General features: G+C 39.3%; 1 protein-coding gene across 2 annotated transcripts in view; it reads right to left on the reverse strand.

Moving 5' to 3' along the window:
- The window catches only part of LOC149175945 (putative GPI-anchored protein At1g61900), a 210,475-nt gene that overhangs the window by 127,684 nt on the left and 56,753 nt on the right, over window positions 1-26,038 (reverse strand). For both annotated transcript variants that reach the window (XM_089419800.1, XM_089419799.1), the window contains exons 2-3: window positions 14,123-14,395; window positions 13,401-14,006 (exon numbers count right to left, since the gene is read on the reverse strand). In XM_089419800.1, coding sequence (XP_089275926.1) covers window positions 13,401-14,006; window positions 14,123-14,395 — 879 coding nt within the window. The remainder of the gene's footprint in view (window positions 1-13,400; window positions 14,007-14,122; window positions 14,396-26,038) is intronic.

Raw genomic sequence — 26,038 nt, forward strand, 5'->3', positions numbered from 1 at the left:
TCCAATTCATCCTCCAAGAAAAAGTGTGAAATTCTCAAGAGAGAGAAAAGATCCAATCCAAAGTGATGATGAGCAAATGAACTCATCTCACTTGTATTTATACACTAAGCCCCAAAAGCAAATTAGTCCCCTTGGCCTACATAAGCCCCAAAAATAAAATAATATACTAATAATTTAACTTTTGGTGACAACTCCACCAAACTAGCTCACAAATGAAAGAATAAGCCTCTTAAGAGGTCAGATGATGAATAATACATGTTGTAGGGCCCTCTAAGAGGCCTGGTGAGGTCCATAGGTGCCATACTGAAGAATAGGAACCTCAAAAGTGATGTTCAAGGGGTTGGCCCCTTGTTCTCCAAACAATAAACCTGCAGTGCAGTGGCTGTGGGGACACAATAACAACCTCATGGGTCTCCAAATGAGTCGACGATGTCTGTAGATCATCTGCAAGGGTTGTGATGATGGTGTAAGTGATGCCACATCATCCTACAAGTTCTGGATCAGCTGCCAAACCTATGGTACATCTGTGAGGTTGGTTGGGCAAAGGTGAACCAAGTACATATTCCTCGTCCAATAGGTGAATCTCGAGAAGTCTCTGAACGTCTTCGAGGATCCATGGATTACTGTTTACTACTGTGGTGGCCCACGACTCTCAACACACACCCTACATGTGCCAATGTAGCCCTCTAGAGGATTAGGACCCCGTATAAGGAGACCAAACCCAAGATGGAGACCATCTGCAATTCTGCATAAGATCTAATGTGTCCCCTAGCCTTCCAATACATCAAGTCATTAGAGAAATCAAGTAAATGAGCTTACCAACCATGGAGCACATGTGGGGACTTCATAATGGCCTATCCTTCCATAATGGGCTTCAAGATGTGCCAATGTCTCCTAAACTCCAAATGTGGTTAACCAAATATCCTATTAGGTGGTTTCTACTTCTAAAGGGGGTAATATGTTCAAGGTACATCCTTCAAATGGTGGTGGCATGTGACAGATAGGTGAATGAAGTAGAGGATGAGAAGGGGCAACCCTAGGCCACATGCTGAGCTACAAGAGTAGCAAATAAAAGGGAAGCCCACACTTGGGTTTATAATGTATAGGAGGGAGCAATCGTGGTACATAAGGTGCGCCAACCTTGAATTTTCCACACTTTGTTATATGCCTTTTTCATTTTTATGATTTTCTTTGATTAATAGCTCGGGGCTCAAGGGGTAAGAGCATGATGTATGAGATGTAGCAGTGGATAGCCCCATTTAGGGTAGGGCGGCTCATTTCCCACCGAGATTATTTTGCCCGAGATCAAGCCAACTAGCCATTATTTTCCACTTGGAGGATTTATCTATAAATTAAAGGTCAACTGAGTCTCAAACCATCTGATGTTTGGCTAATGTAACTCTGAAAAGCTAATGTAAACTATTGTCCCGCTGGGGACGTTCAAATAATCAAAATAAAGACTTTGGGGTGCATTTCATGGTGTCTCTAATCTATTAATTTGTGGTATGTGTTGGGTACGAGCATTCCTATATTGTGCTTTACAAATGTTATTACTTGTTATTTCATTGTAGGTGATAGAAACATTCTATTGGTAAGTTGTGGGCTTATCTTAGGTGATATGATTCACTGTGTGTTCTAATGATTTATTTTTCGAAAAGATTATAGTGTTTGCAGGGTTCCCCAGCCCTTGGATTCCAAAGTCACAAACTTTAGACAGAGGCTGACGATGTTTGGATTCTAAATATTTTTATGGTTTTATAACTTCGCTGAGCTTGTGGATTTTGCATCTATCTTTTGAAAAAACATTTAACCATCATCAAGGATTTAAAAAAAAAAGTCTCCAAATTTTCTCAAAGCATTGTACAAATGTATATTTTGTAAATAATTTATTTTCTAACCTTTGTTTTGCAGTTGGGGTTTTGGGGTTTTGAATTACTTTGAAAAACAAAATTGCATATATTAGGGTTTGGGGGCCTTGTAAATTCATTTGTGCAAGTGAGATCAAAGGAAAATAGTTGAATTACAGCTAGATCTAAGCCCTTGAGTGTAAGATCTAGTCTCCAATTTTTTTGCAGGGCCAGCGACTGAAGAAATTTTGCAGAAATTGAAGGATGTGAAGCAAAATAAATTTTTCAAGCAAGGGTTTGTAAATTTTTTTAGGGCCTTGAGGCCTAGCATCAACCTTTGGACCCCCTGTGTCAGACTTTTAGGACCCTGCGTCATCATTTTCAGCCTCTTAGAGGCTGGTCGTGAGCCCTAGAGGGCCTCGGCCTCCTCCTTAGCCCCTGCGTCCTAGACCCTTCCTAGACCCTAGACAGCAACCCTAAGGGCTTGTCGTGGGCCTTTCTAGGCCTCTCCTAGCCTCGGACCCCTTCCTTCCTCTTCTGCAGCCTTCCTCTCTCCCTTTCGGTCTATTCTTTGTCCCTTTTCAGCCTCTTTCTAGCCCTTTTCCCTAGCCGCTAAGCCTTCTAAGTTCTAGCCCTCCTTCACCCTATTAGCTTTTCTTGGTCTTAGTTTGCCCTCTGTTCACCTCTGAATTTTTTGGACTGAATATCGATGGGTTTTGCAAGTAAAATTGGCTCAAAATTTGTGATTTCAAGTGGTATAATCATTGGACAAGTTTTGGCAAATTGGGCAAGTATTCTTCAAGGCCTTGGGCCTAGGGTTTGATCTCTAAACCCTCATTTTCTCTCACTGTTTGCTACAGCTCTCTGAATCATTTATAAGTGTGATAAAATTCATACTAAGTGCCCTAAAAGTCAAACCTAAGTGATCCAAATACACTTAAAAATCATGTTAAAAATTTACTAGTTGTCTTGGTACGTTGGGAATTAATTATTGAGCTTAGATCTAACTTGTTTATTGACTGAATATCTCTGCATAATCAATGAAATCAGATCTGATATAATTCTGAAGGAACACATTTAAGAGGCATAAAACTGATTCGTGTGATATCTAGCATATTGTCATAACATTTAGGCATCTTGGGCATCAATCTTTTTGGCATAGATCTTCAATTTGTGATGACTGATATCTCTGCATAAAAGTGTGATCAGATCTGATATACTCTGAATACTACATCTTAAAAGGGCTAAAAAAACTCATAATTTCTCATTGGCAAACTTGTTTTAGCATTTGGTAACTTTTGGGCACATTTTGGCACAAGTTATTGCACTAATAGCTCACTGTTTGCATACTTTTCTTACAGCTATAATAAGTGATTTCAGATCTGATATAACACTGAATAATTCATCATAAGAAGGTTGGCTAACTTGTGTTTTGTCACTTAATGTTTCATTAACCAAATTGGGTTCTTACATGCTTATCATTTCTCGGATCTAGAGTGATTTACTTCCTGCTGTACTAAAAGTTTAATAATTGCTCATTTAAACCTGCTTGGGCTATAAGTAAAATAAGATCACAATTGTTCTTGTTGCATGGTTTTATAGCAAATTGGTTTAAGCGCACTAACACATTTGTTGTTGTGAGTTAATCCATAGGTTCACATCTAATAAACCCTCACTAAAGCACTCTAATCTTAAAATCTCTTGGTGTTCAAAATCTTAACTCTCTTTGGGCATATTGATATCTTGTGATCTAAGTCATATTGTTTCACGATATCTAGTTGTGTTGGCAAGTGATAAATTGGCATTTGAGTATCTTGTTCTAATTGTGCTCCATAAACATTCAAGAATCTATTTGGTTGTTTTGACATCTAAGCTTAATCAAGCATCTCATAAATAAGTGGCATTGTCTAAACAGAATAATTTTGGCATTATCTTAAATAATCATCATTGGAATATCTCGAGTAATTGGAATATCAGCCTTTGCTTGCTTTCCGTTGGCTTCCTTCCCACAACCTACCTTGGAGCCTAGCTTAAAAACAATTAAGGGAAGGTCATATGTAGATTAGACATTTAACTAAAAGTAAGCACGATCCTTGCATAACACCTAGGTCTTAGGATTTGCATCGCATATAGGTTAGTGAAGCATCTAAGCAGCAGTTGTCCATCCGGTTACTTGGTCTTAATTTAATAATAAGCAAGAGTTTTGACTCCATAAGGCACTGGTCTCATATTTGAATTTAATCAAATCCTTAAGATCTTGCTAGATTTAACCAAGTAGCTATACCACGCAACTGTATCTCGCGGACTTGTCGATTACCAACTTGTCCTTCGTCTTCACATTTCCATAGGGATTACCCCCCATAGCTTGTTGTTGGGAGATAGCTAGAACGGAGAGGTCAGGGATCAGAGTGACAACCCCCGACCTGAGTCGTTGTCGCAATGTTCGTACAATCTGAGCGACAACACCTCCCAAGCTACAAATCTCAACATCTAGTATAGATTTTCTAGAGTAATTGGAGTCTGTGAAGGAATTTTGGAGAGACACTTGAAGCAACCTACTCAAGCATTAGTACACAATGACATTAATCCATGTGAGCTTTGGCATAGAAGATATGCACATCTCCACTATAGAGCTTTGAATGTTTTAAACAAATGGTTTCAGGTATTCCAGATTTGCAAGTCGAACATGACGGAGTATGTAAAGGACATGCGCTTGGGAAGAATGTCAAGAAACCTTTTCCAAGCAACAAAAGCAGATCCAAGGAAATTCTAGGTCTAATCCATTCTAATATATGTGGTCTGATGCCAGTAAAATCGCTTTAAGGATCCATGTACAATGTAACTTTTACTGATGATTTCTTTCACAAGACATGGATCCTACATCATGAAGACGAAGGATAAAGTCTTTGACAAGTTCCAAGAATTTAAAGGTGAAGTAGAAAACTTTAAGAGAAAGAAGATCAAGATCCTAAGACTTGAAAACGAAGGATAATATACTTCCAAGAAGCTCGTTGCCTTTTGTAAAGAAGAAGGAATTAAGAGGAAGTTGATAGTCCCTTACAATCCACAACAAAATGGAGTTAATGAAAGAAAGAACAGAATTATCGAAGAATCTGTGAAGGCCATGATGCATGATCAAGACTTTCCTATGTTTCTATGGAGTGAAGCATAAATGATAGTTGTCTATGTTGAAGTTTCTAAGTCTACTTAGTTAGAAACCCTCCATGCACTTTATCTGATTTATTCCTACCTACTTGTTATGTTACTTAACAAGTTATTTACAATGTAAATACTGAAAATAAACACTAGTGCATGGTCAACATATTACAGATCAACAACTAAAGGAAACAGAAACAATCACACCATATGACACCATTATTTTTGGACCAATGTCCCTGGAAAAACCCAATGTGGGAAAATCGATGCAGCTATCTAAGGGTTTTCTTATTAAACAATATCAGAGTACAATTTGGGTGTCGAAACTGGCCTACCCAACAGAGAATTTCCTTCGTAGTAATACCTCTCAGTTAGTGACAAATCTCCTCGTTGAAACCCTGGATAATCCTTTCGGCAGCTCCTCAGCATCAATTTGCCCCAAAAACCCCAGCGTCAGCCTCTCTCTGGACTGCATCAGCCCCTCTCTGCCCAGCGCTGGCCCTACGTCACCCCGGATGGGTTTGCGTCAACCTTAGGAGGCCTTGCATCAGCCCTCTAGCCCTCTACGTCAGCAACGTTGGCCTCTCTGAGCCTCTGCGCAACTCTCAGCTGCCTCTGCATGACCCTGCGTGAGCCCTAACTGGCTCTGCGTCACTCTCCCCGGCTACTGCGCTATTCTCCTGGCACTACCTCTGCCTCTCTGTCTCTCTGTACTCAATGACCCTCAGCTACAACTCCCGATCACTAATTTTATCTCTCTTAGCAAACCCCGCTCTAGAGAATAGAATGACTGATCACTCTGGTGTAATCTCCAAGTGACCCTCAAGCCTCCTCTTATACTTTTCATGTTGACATATCAACGGCCGAGATTAAGTCCCTACTCAATGGCTAAGATCAGATCTGGCTTGATCCATGTCTTTTGAACCATTCTAACACAGTTTCATATTAATACACATTAATATTTTATTTTCCCTAAGTTTAGACTTCGGGACTCCATTAAAAATATTAATTATTTTAATATCTCCTGAACTGTTTAGAGTCTGCCCAAACCCTTTCTAGGTATTGGAGATCTCATGTGCCCCAACCTCTCCACCAAATTTCGTGGCTAGAGCACATCCGATGCTACCCCAAATCAACAGTCTACATTCAAAAAAAGAACTCCTCATCAAATTCTAGAAGACAAGACTCCTGATGAAGCGTTCACCAGATGGCAGACAGAAACCTCAGGTTGGTCATTTGAGAATATTTGGTTGTCCTATTTATATTCATGTACCTAAAGATAAGAGAAGGAAGTTAGAGCCCTCAAGAAAGAAAGGAATATCTATTGGATATAATGCACCATCAAAAACCTATAGAATATATGTTCCAGGACAAAACGGGTTGAAGTTAGCAGAAATGTGATCTCTGATGAGAATGTTGCCTTTTGGAAATCTAAAGTAGTTCCAATGGATTCTGATGAGGACAAATAACATGAAGCTCCCAAGGAAGAAAGTTTTGGTCCATCCAATGCTTCAGAACATCCCGTAGATCATAAAGAAGAGACAGAAGGGCCTAATTAACAAATGGATCTGATTATTGTTCCTGAGATCAGGAAAAGGCCAGCTTCGCTTAGATCTACCTTGCAAAAAGCAGAAGGAAATGCAACATGATGTTGCTCCTTCAAGGAAAGCAAGAGACCAAAGAGGTATTCTGGTTATACGGAATTAATGATTAAACTTATTGATTTTGAGCCTTCCACCTATGAAGAAGCAGTTAGCCAGCAAGTTTGTAAAGTTGCAATGCTAGAAGAGTACCAGTCAATCAAGAAGAATGATGTATGGGAGATTGTGCCATGACCTCAGTGAAATCCATGGTCACCTTTAAATGGATATGCAAGATCAAGCATGTAGTAGATGGCAGTATTGACAAGTTCAAGGCAAGATTTGTGGCTAAAGGGTTCTCCAGAAAGAGGTAGAGGATTACGATGAGACTTTTGCTCCGGTTGCCAGGTACACTACCATTAGATTCATTATTTCTATTGCTTCCTCTATGGGTTGGAATTTACCACAAGTTTTGAAGTTCATGGAAGAGAGTCTCACTTCTATAGATTGAAGAAAGCCTTGTATGGACTTAAGCAAGCACCGAGATCCTGGTACTATGGAATTGACAATTATCTGACAAGACTTGGTTTCTTCAAAAGTGATGTTGATCCAAACCTGTATTTCAAGGTCAAGAAGAATAAACCTATGATTCTATTATAGTATCTTGACGACCTAATTTTGACAGATGCAAGGCATTTCATTATTCGATGTAAGAGGGAGTTGGCCTATGAATTTTATATGAACGATTTTGGTTTGATGCACTACTATTTGGGACTAGAAACTTGATGCACTACTATTTGGGGCTACAAATATGGCAGAAGCCTGGCGAAATCCTCCTTGGCAAACGAAAAAATTTTATCAAGGTCCTACAAAAGTTTGTGATGATGGACTATAAATCTATGGCAACTCACATGGTGACAAATCAGAGAAAGTTGAGAGACTCTGAATCAGATTTGATAGATCCATCCATGTACCAGAAGTTGATTGGCCCATTGATGTATTTGGTTAATACTATGCCGGATATTTGTTTTGTAGTGAATACTCTAAGCCAGTTCCAGGTGGAAAAAAGACATGACCATTGGATTGTAGCAATGCATGTACTTGTTGAGAAATCAATGCATATAATTATTATGGTTTGATTCCTCTCTTCTTGATAATTACTTGTGATATGTGTTAACTTCTTTTTACGTCTTTAATATGTTATCTTTCATCAAGCAATTAACAATTCAAAAATACATGAAGATCACAAGAACAAAGGACACAAGATGTAGGTACTCAGCCAAGGCAAAACCCCTCTTCAAGGGGAAAGACCAATCAATTCTTCTTCAATAATAGAATCAAGTCAACGTGAGACAATCCTGTGAAAATTCAGTGATCCCAAATCCTACTACAGTAACTGATAATATTTATTCTATCTATTAAATTACTTAAACAAATTATTTGCAGTTTTCTACGGCAAATATCAAAATATATACATTGCAGCGTTCACAAATAAAATTTACGGAAAGTAAATACAAGGAAAATACTAGCACATATATAACCACAGTGACAGTTATTTTTGGACATTTGTCCCCGGAAAAACCCAATGTGGGAAAACCTGTGCAGTAAACGAGGGTTTCGTTTATTAATCTTCAGCAATAATTTATGTACAAGACAAAATAGAGGAAGAATCACTGAGAGAAATTTACTGGTGAATTTCTCACACTCCACAGCGTTTTTCTGACCCTGAAGAGGACCTCCTGCCCTTTCGCTGGCCTTTCTGCGTCACCCTCTGTGCTGATGATTTGCGTCCCTCCTCTATGTTGCCCCATCCAAATTTGTCCTACACTCTCAAACTATGCTAATGCCCTCTCTCTCTCACCTACAACTCACTCTCTGACTCGATTTTCTCTTATTGAACTTCAGCCACTGAGAAAATCAATCTACTTGAGCAACTGAGTATCTGCCCTGGTGTGTTCTCCATCTACCCATTGACTTCTTATAATCTTCTATTGGAGGACCAACGGCCAAGATTAAAACATAATCAATAGCTAAGATTAACTAGAAATCAATCCATGTCTTCTTTTAAAGGATTCTCACCATGACCTAATCAATACCCTTTAATTAACTAGATTTCCTAAGTTTAGACTTAGGAACCATTAAAAAAAAGTTAATTATTTTAATTAAGTCGTCTCTAGGTGGAATTTCCATAAACGGTTTATGGGTTTTAGAGAATACATGTATTCTAGCCTCTCCACAAAATCTTGTGGCTGGAACACATCCGATTCTCTACAAAAATCAACAAATCCAATCACCAAGTCAACCCTCCTTCCAAGTAGACAAATGTTGCTTCAATCAACAATAGTCAACTCCTTCAAAACTGCATCAATCTGGTATTTCGGCCCCCTGCAACTCAGAATTTCAGACCTGCAGTGACTGTAGAAATTTTGGCCCCTGCAACTTGCCCAGAAACCCTAGGAAACTTGCACATGTGAGAGAGAGATGACCCAAAAACTTCATTTTGGTCTTCCTTTGATTTGTTATTCCTTTGCCTTGACTTCGCTCTCCTTTTTCTTGCTTGCATACTGCAAATCGAACTTGTGCATGATGGATGTCAAATAGGTCGAGCTCCTCTTTTATTTCTACTACTTACACAAGGTCAAGTTGCCCCAATTTGGGTCGACTTCATCAAGGCAGGGCCGACTTGGTGAGGAGGTGACAAATAGTGGTTTTGACTCAAAAATAATTTTCTTTACATGATACAAAAGCCTAAGAAGGGTCTAATAAATATGACAAAGACTCTTAAGACTCAAGAAAAACCCTGGAAGCCTACAATGGAGGCTTGGAACTAATAAATAAATAAAATGAGCATGAAACCCATGCTTGAAAATAATTTTATTTTTCCTCTATTTCAATTTTACAATAAATATGTAATGACAAAGTACAATAACAATTATGAAGACTGACCATAGTTAAATTTTCAATATTACTGAGATATTTGCATAGTACTATTGATTATGGTTTGAGATAAGTCTCAAACAGTGATATATAGTTGCCGGGTTACACAGATGTGGATTGGGCAAGCAGTGTTGAAGACAAAAAGAACACATTTGAAGGTTGCTTCAGTTTGGGCTCCGCTACGATTTCGTGGATGAGTAGGAAGCAGACATCTATCACACTCAACACTGCCAAGGCATACTAGTTTAGCGAGTTCTAAAGCATTGTGGCTTCAGAAATTACTCGTGGAACTATTTGATCATGTGCTTGCGTCGACCATGATATATTGTGTTAATTAAAGTTGTGTGAAGATAACAGAGAATCCAATTTTCTGTGAGAGGTCGAAGTACATTGAGATAAAGTACCACTTCATTCGTGACATGGTGCAGAAGGGAGCAGTGAAGCTCCAGCGTGTCTATATCGATGAGCAGATTGTTGATATTCTTACAGAGCCTCTATACAGGGCGAAGTTTGTATACTTCGGGGGCAATCTTGAACTTGTTGAAAACGACTCTCTCGTTGAGAGGGTGTGCTGATGAGATAATATCATGGACTAACATTCTCCCTGTGTCAAGTATATTGACCAGAATTAGGGAGAATGGTACGACAAAGGATAGTTATTCTTCTTGTGTCTAGCATGTTGACCCGAATGAGGAAGAATGGTCCTGGAACACCATGTTCATTTAGCATCAGGCGTTAGATTATGCAGTTCGAGTGTGGCCTTTGGAGATTCACCATGTCATTGACTTGAATGATGGTAGACCAAGACTAGTCTGGATGCCATGTGTTTGGTACCAACCCGAATTATGGCAACGAGTTGAATGCTAAAAGATGCACCACGTGTCTGAAGTACTAACCCAAATTATGGTAGGGATATACCATGTGTCTAAAGTACTGACCCAAATTACAATGAGGATATACCATAGGTCAAAAGTACTGACCCGAATAATGGTAATTGGTTGATGCTATTGGTTTACCATGTGTCACAATTATGACCCGATTATGGCGATGATTTGTTACAACCTTTTCTTAGAGAAATTTATTCAACTAAAAGAACATTTGTCTAGTAATTATTAATACCTCCCTAGCTAAGAGGAAGTATTGAATTTTGTAGCTATGGTTGGTCTTCATAATTTATATTTTAACCCTTGTAATGGATAAAGAATTTGTAAGACGTGTTCTTCATGTCAATTTGATTATTTAGCCCTTGAAAGAACTTACATAAGACCTGTTCTTCATGTTGGTTTAAAAGAGAAATTTTCGAAATTTGACATTTGAATTTTTTATTCCAAACTAGTCAAGTTGACCCTCCCTCAAGTCAAGTCGGGCCCAGTGAAGAGACACACCCATTTGCAAAAGAATAACACAATATAAAGGCATTCAACCTACTCAACAAAGGCACCACTCGACCTCACACAAGAAAGACAGTTTCTAGGCATCCAAGCAAAGGACAAGAAGGATGAAAAGGAGAATGAAGATTATCTTTCTCTCTCTCTAACTCGCATCTCTCTCTCCTAGCTCGCATGTGTATTTATGGGCAGCATATTCTAGGCAGGCCGAATTTCTACGCAGACTAGGAGGCCAAATTTCTGGGTTTCTGGACATTTTCTGGGAGGCCAAATTTTAGCCTAGGGCAGATCAGATCGGGCCGAGTTGCAGGACAAATTGAAGGCTTGACTTGAGGGTTGTTGACCAGGTTTGACCATAAGCATTGTTGGTCAATTTGACCTTATAGTTGACTAGTCGCATTACACGTATCTCTTGTTGGACTGAAGAATTTCTCTAAGAAAAAGGTTGTTGGTTGTTCCCCCCAAGTGGGCTTTCCCAGGGTAAATGTTGTGTTCTCTTTGTGCATTGTGATCTCTAGTCTTTATGGTTTTATGGTTGAATTTTTGAAGTGTAAATGCTTAATTATAAACTGAAATTGTTAAAAGAAGATCTATATCATTTGAAGAAATTATCAGTATTTCAAAAATTTGTGCTTGTATCCCTTGCACTTGAAAAATCAACAGTTTCCTCTTTATAATAGCCTTTAATCATTCATTGTTTATTATTAATTGTGGATTGTTTTGCTATTGGTGTTATAAGTTGTGTATTTTGTAAATTGTCCTTATTCTAACCCTAGTTTATAACAGCAATTATTAAATTTAAAGTAGGATGTGTTTGGAATTTATTTGAGTGCATCTCTAGGACTTATCCTAGCACTCTAAACTTAGCCATATGTTCTTTGAACTCGCTACCTCATTTCACTTGGAGCCCTACCATATTAAACATTACTTTGGGCTGTTTATTTAGCAAAGTCCTTGGCGGGTATTTCCCCTGAGAATCCATGGATTACTCAATTTTCGAGACCTATTTGGAAACAACTACTAAGGTGATAATGATGGTTGATCCCATTGTTTCCCTTAACCTAGAATGCCTAGTGAGGCTTTCCACTCGAGTGCTAGATTTTGTGGCAACAGTGATACAAATGGACTTGTTAAATGTTTTGTAGGAATTTGTACATTACTTTGGGGTGTTTATTTAGCGAAGTCCTTCGAGGGTATTTCACCTGAGAATCCTTGTATTACTCAATTTTCGAGACCTATTTGGAAACAACTGCTAAGGTGATAATGATGGTTGATCCCATTGTTTCCCTTAACCTAGAATGCCTAGTGAGGCTTTCCACTCGGGTGCTAGATTTTGTGGCAAAGGTGATACAAATGGACTTGATATTTGTTTTGTAGGAATTTGTACTAAAATTAACAAACAGAGGTGACACTGTAACACTAGCCCACATGAAGCCTTGGCTTTGGGGGGTAAGGTGCCTATGCAAGTTTGCAGCCAAGTAAATCGTGATTTTCCTCCATCTAATACTTCTAGTGTAGATATCAAGCAGAGTACTTTCAGTTAAAGGAGGTTCAAACTCTGGAATGGTTGGGGTGCCCTACAACCATTCAAGGCTCAACAGTCAGATCCCATTGTGAGGACAGTGCTGATACAAATGGACCTGCTATTCAATTTGTAGGACTTCATATTAAAATTACCAGAAAAAGGTGATCCTGTAACACTTGCCCTGTGAAGCTGGACAAAGGGCAAGAAGCTCTGAAGACAACACAGTTTGAAATCACCCAGATTCCAAAAGCAAGAATACTGGTTGACAGTATCTACTACCAAACATTGGGTTATATAGCTTCATTATAATAAGCAGGTTGATGGTTGTACAAAAAAAACAGGGTATTTTTCTGCATTTCACTCACCCATTTTTCTTCGATCAGCAGTCAGGAAGTGCCCTAATTAGGTGGTATCCATTTTGAACAATTGAGGAAGATGCTAGAAACAGTAAGAAATAAGTTAAGATAATTTTATTAATGTCCACAAATTAGAAAGGAATAGGTCAATGGCGCTAGGTAATACAAGCAGTGACCATTAGACTTAGACTGTCTGTCCAGAACATTCCTAGGTGCTGAAGTGTTATCAACATAAAAGAGATATAAATGACTATACCAGAAAGAGAGGATTAATCTTATTTTCTTTTTCATATCCAACACTGCACTGCAATTTAGCTCTTAGGTAGACATCCTCTTCTACATAAAATATAGAAACTTTTAAAGATACATTTGACATTTTTAATTCACACAAATATAAACATTGTATGGCCACCTAATGTAGTTACTGCACACAATATCCATTCACTACTTTCCTTCCACATTTTTACTGTCAATAAGCCTTTTCCAACCATAAAAAGTTAGTTCTTGATCCAAATTACATATTTATCATGCACATGTTAGAAAATAATATTTATGTTCTTTGCACTTAAATAAAAATCTACTTGGGAGCAAGTAGGTTGCTAAAAGAATACCTCTGTTCACATTGCAATTGAGAAGCACTCTGAGAACTGATTTGGCTTTGTCTGAGGTAAGCTGGCTTGCCAGCCATCGAAGGACAACATTCTCACAATCATCCACTACAGATTGTTGAACGGGTGACACTCGCACATCATCTGGACTAAATAACCCAGGCACCTTCAAAGCAAGTCTTCTTGCAGCTTCTGAAATGGCAGGCTGACAAACAGGGTTGCAGCATTTTTTCACTGGATCCACTGTTTTGCAATCAGTCAAAAGTTTACTCCCATTAATTGCTTGTTCAACCTCTTTTACATTCTTAACAGGACAAGAGCCTTCAGTGAGTTTAGATGGTTGAGCAGAACAAATCAAAGGAAGACTTCCATTTGCACCCTCACTAGTCAAGATACGTTGAACATCTGAAAAACAGTAATCTGCAGTAGTTGTATTCAAAGCAAGCTGCCCATTGACTTTGCTGAACTCCCCAATAAGGATATGAAACATTGTCTCCAGCTGTGGACAGCAAATCACATTGCCCAGATATGGTGCAAGTGAACTCCAACAGTCAGTTGCCGTTTCACTTACTATATGTGCTGCTGCTGAAAAATTGAAAGCACAAAGCCCTGCAATATAATAAGCAGTGTTCTCTCAAAAAAATGCTTGCCTACACTCTTGAAAAACACAGATATGTCCTCATACTATGTATGCTTAACACCATTAGGAAGAAGAGTGAATTTACCTGATAAGACTGGCACAGTTCCATTTGGAGAGAAAGGGTGTGTGGGAGAAGGAGCAAGCAATGGCATCAATGCATCAGGAGCAGCACTAGGGGCAGGAGCCACAGGCAGAAGATTGTTGTCCTTTTCCTCGGCACGAGCTGTTGAAACAGCTAAGTGAAACAACGAGGAGTTGAAAGGAGAGGAAACAGGCTGGCCCACAACTAATGCAACATCTGAAGTACGACTTGCGCCAAATTCTGTTAATGATAAAGCCTGGAATGCATTAAGAAACCCTGCCAAAAGAGAAACCTTATTCAGCAAATAATCAAAATTTAGCAAAGAAAATATCACTGGAGGCTTTTGATCGGGTTATATACGTGTTTATGAGACTTTCCTATTGTTGTATCCTTCTTTACTTCATTTTATCCTAAATTTAGGTTTGGCATTTTGTAGGAGTTGCATTTGCACTCCCACATTTTACTCATACTGGATGTATCCTTCAGTCCCATTGACCTAATTTTGCAGAGATTCATTGGACATTATTAAAATTATCTTATCCTATCGTTATCTTTAACTTTGTGTTAATTATCAGTGGAATTAAAATTTTGATGCATACAGCAAGGATAATTCAGGGAGCAATAGCTTCCATCCAGCCTTTGCTGGTAAAACCTCTTGCAGAGCCTTGTACTTCCTTCCAGTTCAACTGGTATATAACCCACCACCAATGAGTGGCACCCATAGGAGAATTTTTGTACCTTGGTAGCTAACATGGAGTGTTGTTATCCATCCCACTCAGGTTCAATTCCCACTTTGACATGCTTGCCCCTCAAGGATTGATTTACCTCTTAGAGGAACTGTCTCATGTGGATGGGCCAGGTGCAATGCTTTGGCAAATTTCACAGATTAGAGTCCCCTCCATCACAACCACTTATCCAAGATTTGCTTTCACAAAAAATAATGGGGCTCCACTGTAACCCTTGCTACGTGTCTTCTCCTTTCTTCTTCTTCTCTAACAAATGCTTTGAAAACACTCACGTGCACTTGAAAACAATATTCCTTGTCAAACAATAACATATAGGCATGCTTCACATGTATGTTCATCTATTTATTGCTCATATATCTATTTTCATAGAAGTTTACAGCAACCAAAGAGAAAAATTATTCAAGTTCATAGGAGTTTAAATGCAAGGAGGATTGCATAACCATATAGGCTACCTATAGAATGAAAAATCGATCCATGGCACTTATAGTATGCTTCTACAAAATGGCCATTAAAGAGGAACACTTACCATATTTGCATGCCTAAGTTGTAGTTAAGTAGGAAAGAATAATCAAGGCATTACAAGTTTCCAAATCTTACAACGTTTTAATGAGTCTATGAGCAACTTGTGACAAATAAGGAAGCCATACATGGCACTTATAGTGGTGTTCACACATAGACATGCAAGTGGATGCATGTTTCTCAAAGAGTATTGTCACCCATCATTTCAGCAAGGGTACCTATATGCAATTTTTCATTTGGAAACACCATTGTAAGCCCAAAGAATGCAAGTCAAAGCCTTATAGGCCATGTGATGTTATGTATCATGGTATCCTAGGCCTATTATGGTCGGCCATGCCCAGTCCTTTAAGACTCCACTCTTAGGTTCTTTCATCCTGTGTAGAATTGGACCTACCTGGACACATGGTTTAGAGAAACCATTGGTTTTGTAGGGGTCATTGCACTATGTAGAGCAGTCCAACCCATGTCTTGAGCACACCTATGTCTGTCCCACATGGCCAATGTGTCATAGAGTCTATATGCATTCTTTGGTTTTGGTGCATTATGATTTTACAATTGTTCAACATGGCAGTCTCACAATTCACAGAATTTTACGTTTCTCGAGGCAGTTCACCAATCCCAACGCACAAGGTTCTGAAGTCACAAAAACCAAAAAAAGGCTCATCATGCTCGGAAATATCTACTTGGCATGCCACATGTGAATTTTATCAAAATGTGAAGGCATCAAGGAGATATTCCCAGTTGAAGATGGTCATCCCCCTCTTTGTGGCACATGTGGGCTACGGAAGGCATACAGGGGTCCATATTTCATGGAATGAGGCAAATCTTATGTCAAAAGTCACGTAAAAAATATTCCAAGCAAACCCATGTGCCCATTTCCTTAAATCATGGAAAGCATTGAAGATCTACCAGCGTGACTCATTAAATGAAGGGCTGGCCCACACATGTCAGCTTTATTAGGCCATTGAGGTGGTCATATCTAGTCCTTGGGGCTAAGTTAATGAGGAAAAAGGTCAATCACCCAATAAAAGTCAAGTTACCAAACAAAAGTGTGGAAAAGCTTCCCAATTTAAGCCAAAGGACCAAGCCAACTTCCTTCAAGTAGCTAACAATCATCTCCAAGGTCAAATTGAAGAAGTAAAAAACAGTCCAAGTGAATGTTGGACCTCAAGTGGACAAGATATAGTCATTGGATGCTAGAGCGAGCCTCTCACCAAGCAAGTGAACCTATTTTCAAGCAAATCAAGTCAAATAAAGCCAAATTGAGCCTCTTTCAATCAATTTTGACCCTCCTATGGAAGTACTTGCTTCAATTTATTTTGGCCTATGGAAGCAAATTGAACCCCTCCTAAGGGACTTTTCTCATTATAAAAACTATTCTTCATTGTAAACACGGTATCTGAATTGTGGATGACAAGTCAAATCAGTATTTTTGAGAGAGGGTTTCAAACTAACCATTAGAAAAAAATTATATAAGGCTAGTTCCACATTCTATTTGTGTGTTGTGAATTGCGAGAACATCATCCCATAATAAGAACTTGCTTTTGTGCAAACAGTTTGTCTTGGGAATTGATACTCCTATTTCCTTTTTTAGCCATCATTAGAAATTGTTCTTCATAAGATTTTTGCAAGTTGTTCCAAATCACATGAAGTTTGTGGATCGATCCATTGAGAGGCTACATAGTCACGTGGAAGAGAAAGGCTAGGGAGCTAGTCCTCACTTTCCCTTTGTTAGATTAAGGCTTTCAAAATCTAACCATTGGACTAACCCTTATCAGGGGTTTCTTCATCAAAGACAAGATCTTTCCTAATACCATAATTGATACAATAACCAAAGGTATTCCAAGAGGAAAATGCTCTTAGTTAGATTTGGCCACTAGCAAATCATCTTTGACAAGAGTGAGGGCGACTAGTCTCTTCGACTCCAAACTCACATCTTAGTCCACAAATAGAAGGTTGATTTAAAAGGGGTTGTGATCACAATCCGACATCGAGAGAGGTCATCTGCAATGCCAAGGTAAGCCTCACCTCACTAACCACCTACTAAAAATCCAAAACTTTTTCCAAATTTCTGTTTTATAAAACATAAAACATAAAAATCAGAAAGTATATAAAAATACAAAAATATTTCATTAGCTTGAGCTTAAATTTCTTTTGAACTAGTTTTGTCACTTGGGTTATGCCTTAATCATATCCATTTGACCCAAGAAAGGTATAGTTTGCTCGTCTTGCGTATAAAGTTAGAAACGCTAGTTTGAAGCATTTCAAATGGTTCTACAAGAGTTTTACAGGTCTGCAAATTAAATTTACAACAGCAAATGTTGCCTTGTAAGTGAAACCCTCACCCAAGGATTTGATCTTCAAGGTAAGTACTCATAAACCCTTGTCTTTTTCTCAATTTTGTGCATTGATTCATCATTATTTGAGATGAATAATCGATTTCCAACTTGCTGAAAATTAATTTTTTGTATAAAATAAAATATGGGTTTTTGACCCCTCGGGGACTTGGCCCCCTTTAGTGAATAACATTTTCTAAATTGCAATATCTAACAAATTTCCAGTGTTCCATGGGGACGCATCCTCCAGTGTAGGGTGCACGCACCCCATGCTTCCCACGCACCTAGGGCAGGGGGCACCTGGGGAAAAGTCTCCCAAAACGGGTGCTTCTGGGTGCAACCCCCCCCCCCAAGAGGGAGGACACCCAAAAGCACCCCTTTTGAGTTTCAAGGATTTTTGTGTGGGGAAACCTATTATTCAAGCATATGGCCCTATTATTATTATGCAAGACTTAACAGTTTTCTAGGATTTCAGGATCGGGGAGATTGCAACGTTTCCATTGGATTTTGTCATGTACGAAGGTATGGAACTAGTATTTAATCAAGAGCACCAAGCCCTCTATGTACCTTGATGTTAACAGTTAGTGGAATTGGTTGTCGAACTCCTCTATCATGACCCCACTAATAATGTACCCATTACTCAAACAAAATCTTGACTTGACATGCTACAGATTTTCTATCTTATTTTAATGTTTAGAGGGTGATATTGATGACGAAGATCCCAATATAAGTAATGATTTTGATCATATGTAGGTATTTGTTGTAGCATGATTTTTTTGGATGTTAGAGGCCATCTAAACCCTGTTTGTTGATGTTTCAATTCAGAGATGGATTGCACTCGATGCTATTTTAATTACGTGCACCCTTACATGCTATATAAATGAGAACTTTTGCTTATTTGTGTATAAATGGTTTGGATTCATATGGATGCACATGAATATATATGTTTCTCTTTAAAATTTGAATATTTTAGGTGTTTTTCGTAAACCAGTTTTTTGGTCCGACTTTGTTACCGCTCAATCTAGCAAAGGCCCTAGGAGGAGTACCTAACAAACAACTACTATACCAAATGGCAACAACGAGACAAGGACCCACTGTCACCTTAGTCGATTTCCCCTGCTCTTTATGGACTTTCACTAATGGGAGGAGTCCCGGTATGGAGGAAATCACTTGAATGATAGGATCAATGGAAAGATATAATGTGATTTCCAAGGCCCATTGAAAGGAGAGGCTCAATTAATAGTTCAAGTTATTAAAGAAAAGTTGAAAGCCTCCCCAAAAAAGGCCTATGAACGATGACCTTGGGCTTACGAATATTCAATAATGATGGATGCCTAACATTAAAACTTCCAAAATCCCTCACTTATGATTGATGTGTTTGTTACTGCTCAAACTAGTAGGGGACCTAAGGGGGATCCCAATAGGGCAAATGCTAGGCCAAGGGCAACAAATGGAGACTTAGCCCACTGTCACCTCAGCTAAGGCTCCCTTCTATTTACGGACTTTCACCGATGGGAGGATACCCGGTATGTATGGAGTCACCCATGAAGGATAAGTCAATGGATATGAGCGACCCAAATAAACCCTTTCCCAAAATTTGAAGGATAAATATTACTTGCTTTGTAAGCAAGGTACTAGGTAATCTAGGGAAAGGAAGAGAGGATTTGAGGGTTAGGCTTATGGGATAAGACTTGTGAAGGAGTTTCCCAATCCCTAAAATCCTTTTTTAGAATTGGTATCCCGGATGGTTCTCAAAGAATGGTCTTTCAAAGGAGTGTGACCACACGGGGCCAAGTGTGTGAAAATTCCTAGATCTAACAGGCTCTGGAATCCTACTGCAACCAGCTGAATCTACTTCACCTAGATCGTAAATTACATTACAAACTTATTTCAGAATTCTTCTTGAAATATTGAAGTAAATTACTGAAGCAGCCTACACCAAATTAAATATGATTCTGAAAAATAGAAACTAAGCAAGGAAGTACAAACACATAGGACACCGTTATTTTTGGACAAAAGTCCCCGGAAAAACCCAATGCGGGAAAACGAGTGCAGCAACTCTGAGGGTTTATTATTATTAAGCAGTAGCAAATTTTGAATAAATCCCTGAATACCTCACAGGGTTATTTAGTTTCAGAGAGAAATATTGGCAGAAAGAATTGTGAGGTTACCTCACACTATTACTGGAAATCATGGCTAATCCAGCCCCATATTGATTGCCCCCGGCTTTTCTAGCTGCCTCTGTGCAATATCTGCATCAGCCCATTGTCAAGCTCTCTGGGGACTGTGCCACTCCTCTGGCTGGTTGATTTGTTACCCAAGAGATTTGATTTTTGCCTCCTAGTCTCACACCCCGGCTCCCAGCTTTTGAAACTCGAATTCCCTATGCAAATTTCGAACTCCTCACTAGCTTCTACACTGCCTCTACGTGGCTCTGCGTCAGCCACTCTGGCTCAGCACTACCACTGCTGCATTACCCTCTGCCTCTCTCTGCTGATGAGTCTCTGGCTCAGAAAATCACTCTCTCCAGAAGCTATCCCTGCCCCTCTGCTGCAAGAAATCTCCTCAATCGAATTTTCCTCCTGAGAACTTCTCACTTCAGAAAATCAATTTCTTAATCTCTCTTGGTGTGGTTTCAAAAGGACCCTCAAGCCCTCTCTTATATCTCCCTATTGACCAACCAACGGCCTAGATTAACTCCTAATCAAAGGTTCAAATCGTTTTGACTTGATTTCCGTCCTTTTCTAGAAGATTCACCCACAATTAGATTAATACCCATTAATATTTTAATTTTCCTAAGCTTAGACTTAGGAACCCCATTAAAAATATTAATTATTTTAATATAACGGTTTCTCGGTTCTTTGGAATGCATGTGCCCAATCCTTGCAAAATTTGAGGTCTAGAGCATATCTGATGCTAACGCAAATCAACAAAGTGCACCCAATCTAGGCTATGAGGAAGGAATGTAGCAGCGAATGATATTATTACCCTATACAAGGTGGAGAGAGGATCAAAGAAAGTATTATTACTCAAAGATGTTGGTTTGACCCTAGGAAATGCTAGCCTTGGGAATGGCAGGGAAAGTTTTGGTCCCAAAGCTAGGGCTTGGCTTTTCTCCCAACCCCACCATTGAAATCTCTTCAAATTTGGAGGAGAGCTAGAGGAAAGGCTAGCACAGGAGACCTAGGAGATCGAATTTTTTTAGTGGCTAGTTTATCAGGAAATTAATGCCCTAGGCACCCCAATGTGGCTAGACTTGGGAGAAGGTGAAGGAATAAGAGTTTTAGTGACCACCTTGGTAGATCAGTGCCTTAATCCTTGGGAGCATGGAGTCTATGTTGATTATGTGTAAGATTTCTTGGTTCCCAGTCATGGAGGCCTCAAAATTACTTCACAAACCCTCTAGGTCAAGTGAAAGAAATCTTGCAGCTTTTATACTTCAAATGCACAAGAGGAATGGCTTATTAAGGTCAAATTTTACCCCTAGAAGATTTCGCTCACACTACATGGCCCATATATGGAGAGAACAATATATTAGAAACAATTCCACAATATTAAGCAATAATTGCATGCAACCATTATTGCGAAAACAACGAAAATCCCAATCCAACATATATGACAAAAAATAACAAGAATAACATCAAAATTTTGTACTTACATGCAGTAGAGTATATTGAACCATTCACAAACGACAGTAGAGAAGCTCCAAGAGAAGATAGACCAATAACCATACATCAAAATTCTTTTGATTTCGGGTAGCATCGGATGTGCTCTAGCCATGAAAATTGGTGGAGAGAGGCTAAAGCACATGAGATCTCCAAGACCCAGAAAGGGTTTGGGCAGATTCTAACCGATTTGGGAGATATTAAAATAATTAATATTTTTAATGGAGTCTAAACTTAGGAAAAATAAAATATTAATGAGTATTAATATAAAACCGGGTTAGAATGTTCCAAAATTCATGGATCAAGCCAAATCTAATCTTAGCAGTTGATTAGAGATTTAATCTCGGTCATTGATGGACCAACGAGAAAAGTATAAGAGGAGGCTTGAGGGTCGGTTGGAATACACACCAAGAGAGATCAAGAATCCGATTTTCTGGGGCAGGGTTTGCTGACGAAATCGAGTGAGGTGATCTGATTTGCAACTGAGGAGCAGTGAATACATAGTAGAGAGGCAGAGTGAGTACCAGGAGGACCAGAGCAGAGCCGGGAGAGGTTGTCACAAAGCCAGCTAGAGGATATGTAGAGGCATCCAGTGGCCACACAGAGGCAGCCAAGAGCTTTGCAGAGCCAGAGAGGGCCAGCGTGTGAGACGCAGAGGCTCCAAAGGCTGACGCAAAGGCTCCAAACGCTGACGCTGAGCCCAAAGAGGCTGACGCAGGGCCAAAGAAGCTGACGCAGAGCCTAGAGGCAACACTGGGAGAATTTTGTGGGACAGACTGAGAGTTGGAGAGATGGATAGGGTGACGTACTCCCTATCAAAGTGACGCAGAGCAGTAGACGCTGCATTGTTGCTGTGGGATCGTTCATCCGATAATTTAACCAGAATATCTGTCTCCGACTGAGAGGTACTACTGCCGAGGGCATTCTCTATTGGGTGAGCTATTTCTAGCACCCAAGTTGTATTATGAAACTGCATAATAATAAAACCCTCTGAATAGTTGCACCAGTTTTCCCGCATTAGGTTTTTCCGGGGACATTAGTCCAAAAACAACGGTTTCACTTGTAAGCTTGTTTACTTTAAATTGATGATCTGTATTTGTTGATATTGTACTTGTATTTATTTTCAGTATTTACATGGTAAATAACTTGTTAAACAATTGAACAAGTAGGAAGAAATAAATCAAATAGTACAGGAAGAATTTCTAACGGGTTAAACTTAGAAATTCCAACATGGTATCAGAACGTGGTTGCAGATCACAAAATAACTGAAGGCATCAGCCAAGCAAAGCAGTAGCAACAGAAACAGTGGTCTTGAGTGACAGTAGTTGTTCCTTGTAGAAGGCAACAGAGGAAGGAGTGACGTAGAGAAACTGCGTCATCAATTCGAGCCAAGAGAAGGGTCAGCGCAGAGGCAAAGAGGAGCAAAATTGACCTACGCAGTGCCCGATCATCTTTCTCAACCAGGAAGGATCGATGTTGTGGCCAGCAGGTGTAGATTTTGTCAGTGTCGGGATTGCGCAGAGCCAAGTGGCTCAATCCTTCAGTTGCTGGAGCATAGGAGGTCGTGAGTAGGTTACGGAGTGAAGCTGCTGGGGTACTATGGTCCGAACAGTACCTAACATGGCAAGACCAAGGAGGAAGGATTTCCAAAAGGGAAATCGAGACTCAGAGGGAGTCGAACCAAGAACTTCCAGACAGGAAGTTGAGAGACTCAGAGGAGTCGAAGGAAGAACAGCAAGATGGCAGTGAATGGGCTGAGAGATCAAGTAGTGTTGGCATTATGGCACAGGTTTGGCACTATGGCACAGGTGTTGTCCTTGATGGCAACTCACTCAAAGGGCAGATCACAGTTCAGGCTCTCAGAATGGAAGAAAATGAGGTATACGCAGGTTCATCTTAACAAAGTCGCGTATACACGCGTTTGTACCGATCAGAAGGCGCGTATACGGATGCACGCACTTTCATGCAAAGAAAAGCGCGTACATGTGGGAAAACTTATGGTTGGTCCATGATATTTAGTCCGACATATTTGAACCTATGGTTTTGGTCCTTGGTATTGCATTCTAAGTGTTAAACCCAAGTATTGGGTCCCTAGTATTGGATCTCTATGGTTTTGGACCATGGTTTGAGTACGACCTAGACTATAAAAGGGAAGGAGATCATTTGGCAAGTGCATTGACTTATGTGTTGAATATCTTGAGAGGAGCAAGATCTGGAATACTGGTGATTGGTTAAAGGTGCATAGCTGAATCTGAATCAAGGAAGAACCTGAGCGCAAGTACAGGGATAAGTCTTATTGATGGGTCAAAAACTCAAGGCTTGAGTAGTAGTATCATTGTATGATTTTGATCTATTATATTTGGCGCATGATTAGATCTATAAATTTGATAATCTGGGTATAACCGATGTCTGATTAAGTAAAAGGATAAATTATCTTTTATAGATCTGTACACAGGTTCGACGCAGCGGAGGCGCGTATACACGCAGGTTAAGCAAGTGAAGACTGCGTATACGCTGGTTGGATTTGGTATATCTGCGTATGTACGCAGGTTTTTATTGGTGAAGTAGCGTACGTCTCTTGAAATATGTTTTAGTTGCTTCTGTTTATTGTTGCGGTATTCTGGGTTCAGAGTTGGTGTCTGATTACTGGTACTATTTTCTGGTTACAACATTCTGAGAAGTTATTGGTTGATTCAGTATTTGTACAAAGGAGATTGGTTGTTGCAGATCTACTTGATGTTTGATTGATATTCATGGATCCAGTCTGAAAATTTATGAAACGTGGTCCCTGGAAGAAAAGAGAAGGTTGAAGCCTTCTGTAGGTCAGCACCTACGTACTAGTACCTCAACTAGTACAAGAGCTAAGGGGATTGTAGCTCCCTTCCAAGAGAAGTTGGATAACGAGAGAAGGTTGTAACCTTCTGCAAGTTGAAGCCTGCGTACTGATATAAGTCTGCACCAGTACAGAAACATTGTAAAAAGAAGTTTCTAATTAAAAGAAGATAGAGACACATTGCAGTAGGTGCTTTTCACCCACATTGCGTTTCCACCTTATATCTGGTGTTCTTATGTGTGATTGCCTATTCTGTTTTACTGTTCCTGGTTACTGTTCATATGTTTTGATGCACAGATTAATGATCAACATCTGAAGAATAATCTAACTTACAAGTCTGCTCATATACGCGTGTTTCCTTAACTGAAGTTGCGTACATACGCGGTATTTTCTAACTGAAGTAGCATATACAAATTTGATTGTGAAATGAAAAATAATTGACCTGATAATACTGATTCACCCCCCCCCCCCTCAGTATTATTTCCGACAATTGGTATCAGAGCAGGTCCTTCAGAAGAAGCTTGATCGCTTGAAGGAAGATCTATCATCATGAGCAACTAAGAAAGAGAAGCATTAATCAGGCCACCGATTTTTTATGGAAGCAACTTCGTCTATTGGAAGGTAAGAATCACTGCCTATCTTCAATCTCTTGATACAGAAGTTTGGGATATTGTGGAAACAGGGTACACCTTTCCATCAGCAACTCCTACAGATACGGCTGGTAAGAAGCAGTATGAAACAAATGCAAAGGCTGTCAATACTCTATTAGTGAGCCTATCTCAATCAGAATTCGTCAAGGTTATGCAGTTCAAAACTGCAAAAGAAATATGGGACAAGATCGTTCTAAGCTATGAAGGAGATGAACAGGTAAAACAAGCAAAACTACAAACTCTCAAAATTCAATATGAGAATCTCAGAATGTACAATGATGAAAGTGTGGCTAACTATTTCCTACGTATAGATGAGATTGTTAATTGTATGAAAAATTTGGGTGAGGAAATAAAAGAAGTTGTTTTGGTTGAAAAGGTTCTAAGATCTTTGTCTTCTAAGTTTGAATCAAAAGTTTCTGCCATAGAAGAAAAACAGAATCTACAGAGCCTTACCATGTCACAGCTACACGAAATCCTAACTGCTTATGAAATGAGAAAAGGGGGACCATCAGGCAAGAGAGAAGCCGCATTCAAAGCCTCAGGGAAAGGAGGTTACAATGACTCAAGACATATGTCGGAAGAAGAGGAAGAATCATATTTTGTCAAGAACCTTCAACGGGTTTCTGGAAGATTCAGAGGTAAGCTACCTTTCAAATGTTTTGCTTGTGGAAGAGTCGGTCACTATGCTGCCAAGTGTCCTCATAAAGATAAGATTGACAAAGGTAAGGAACCAGTCAGATGGAACAGAAAACAAAATGTAAGTAAGAAGAGCTATTACACACATGAAGACAGTGATGGACTTTCAAATAGCGATGAAGATGAACAAGGTAATGAATATAGACTTTTAATGGCTTTGGAAGATGATGATTTTTTGGATGCTATAGATGAAGAAAGTCTTTATGAAGAAATTTCTAAACTCAAAGTTTGCTTAGAAGAGAAAAATATGATTATAGATACTCTGACATCCCAACTTGTTGAAATGGAGAAACACAATGAAAAGTTAGAATGTGAAATTGTGGGACTTAGAAAGGACATTGAGAAAACGAAAGCTCTTAATCCTAGATTTGCTAAAGGATCTGAAACTTTAGATGAGATTATCAAAGTGCAGCGTTCTCCTCTAATCAAGACAGGTCTTGGGTATACCAAAGAAACATCTCAAGCACAGAAACC

Source organism: Pinus tabuliformis, chromosome 4_1 (genome assembly GCF_031772625.1).
Source record: "Pinus tabuliformis cultivar Carrire ecotype Pingquan chromosome 4_1, CPIR1, whole genome shotgun sequence".
NCBI lineage: Eukaryota > Viridiplantae > Streptophyta > Pinopsida > Pinales > Pinaceae > Pinus > Pinus tabuliformis.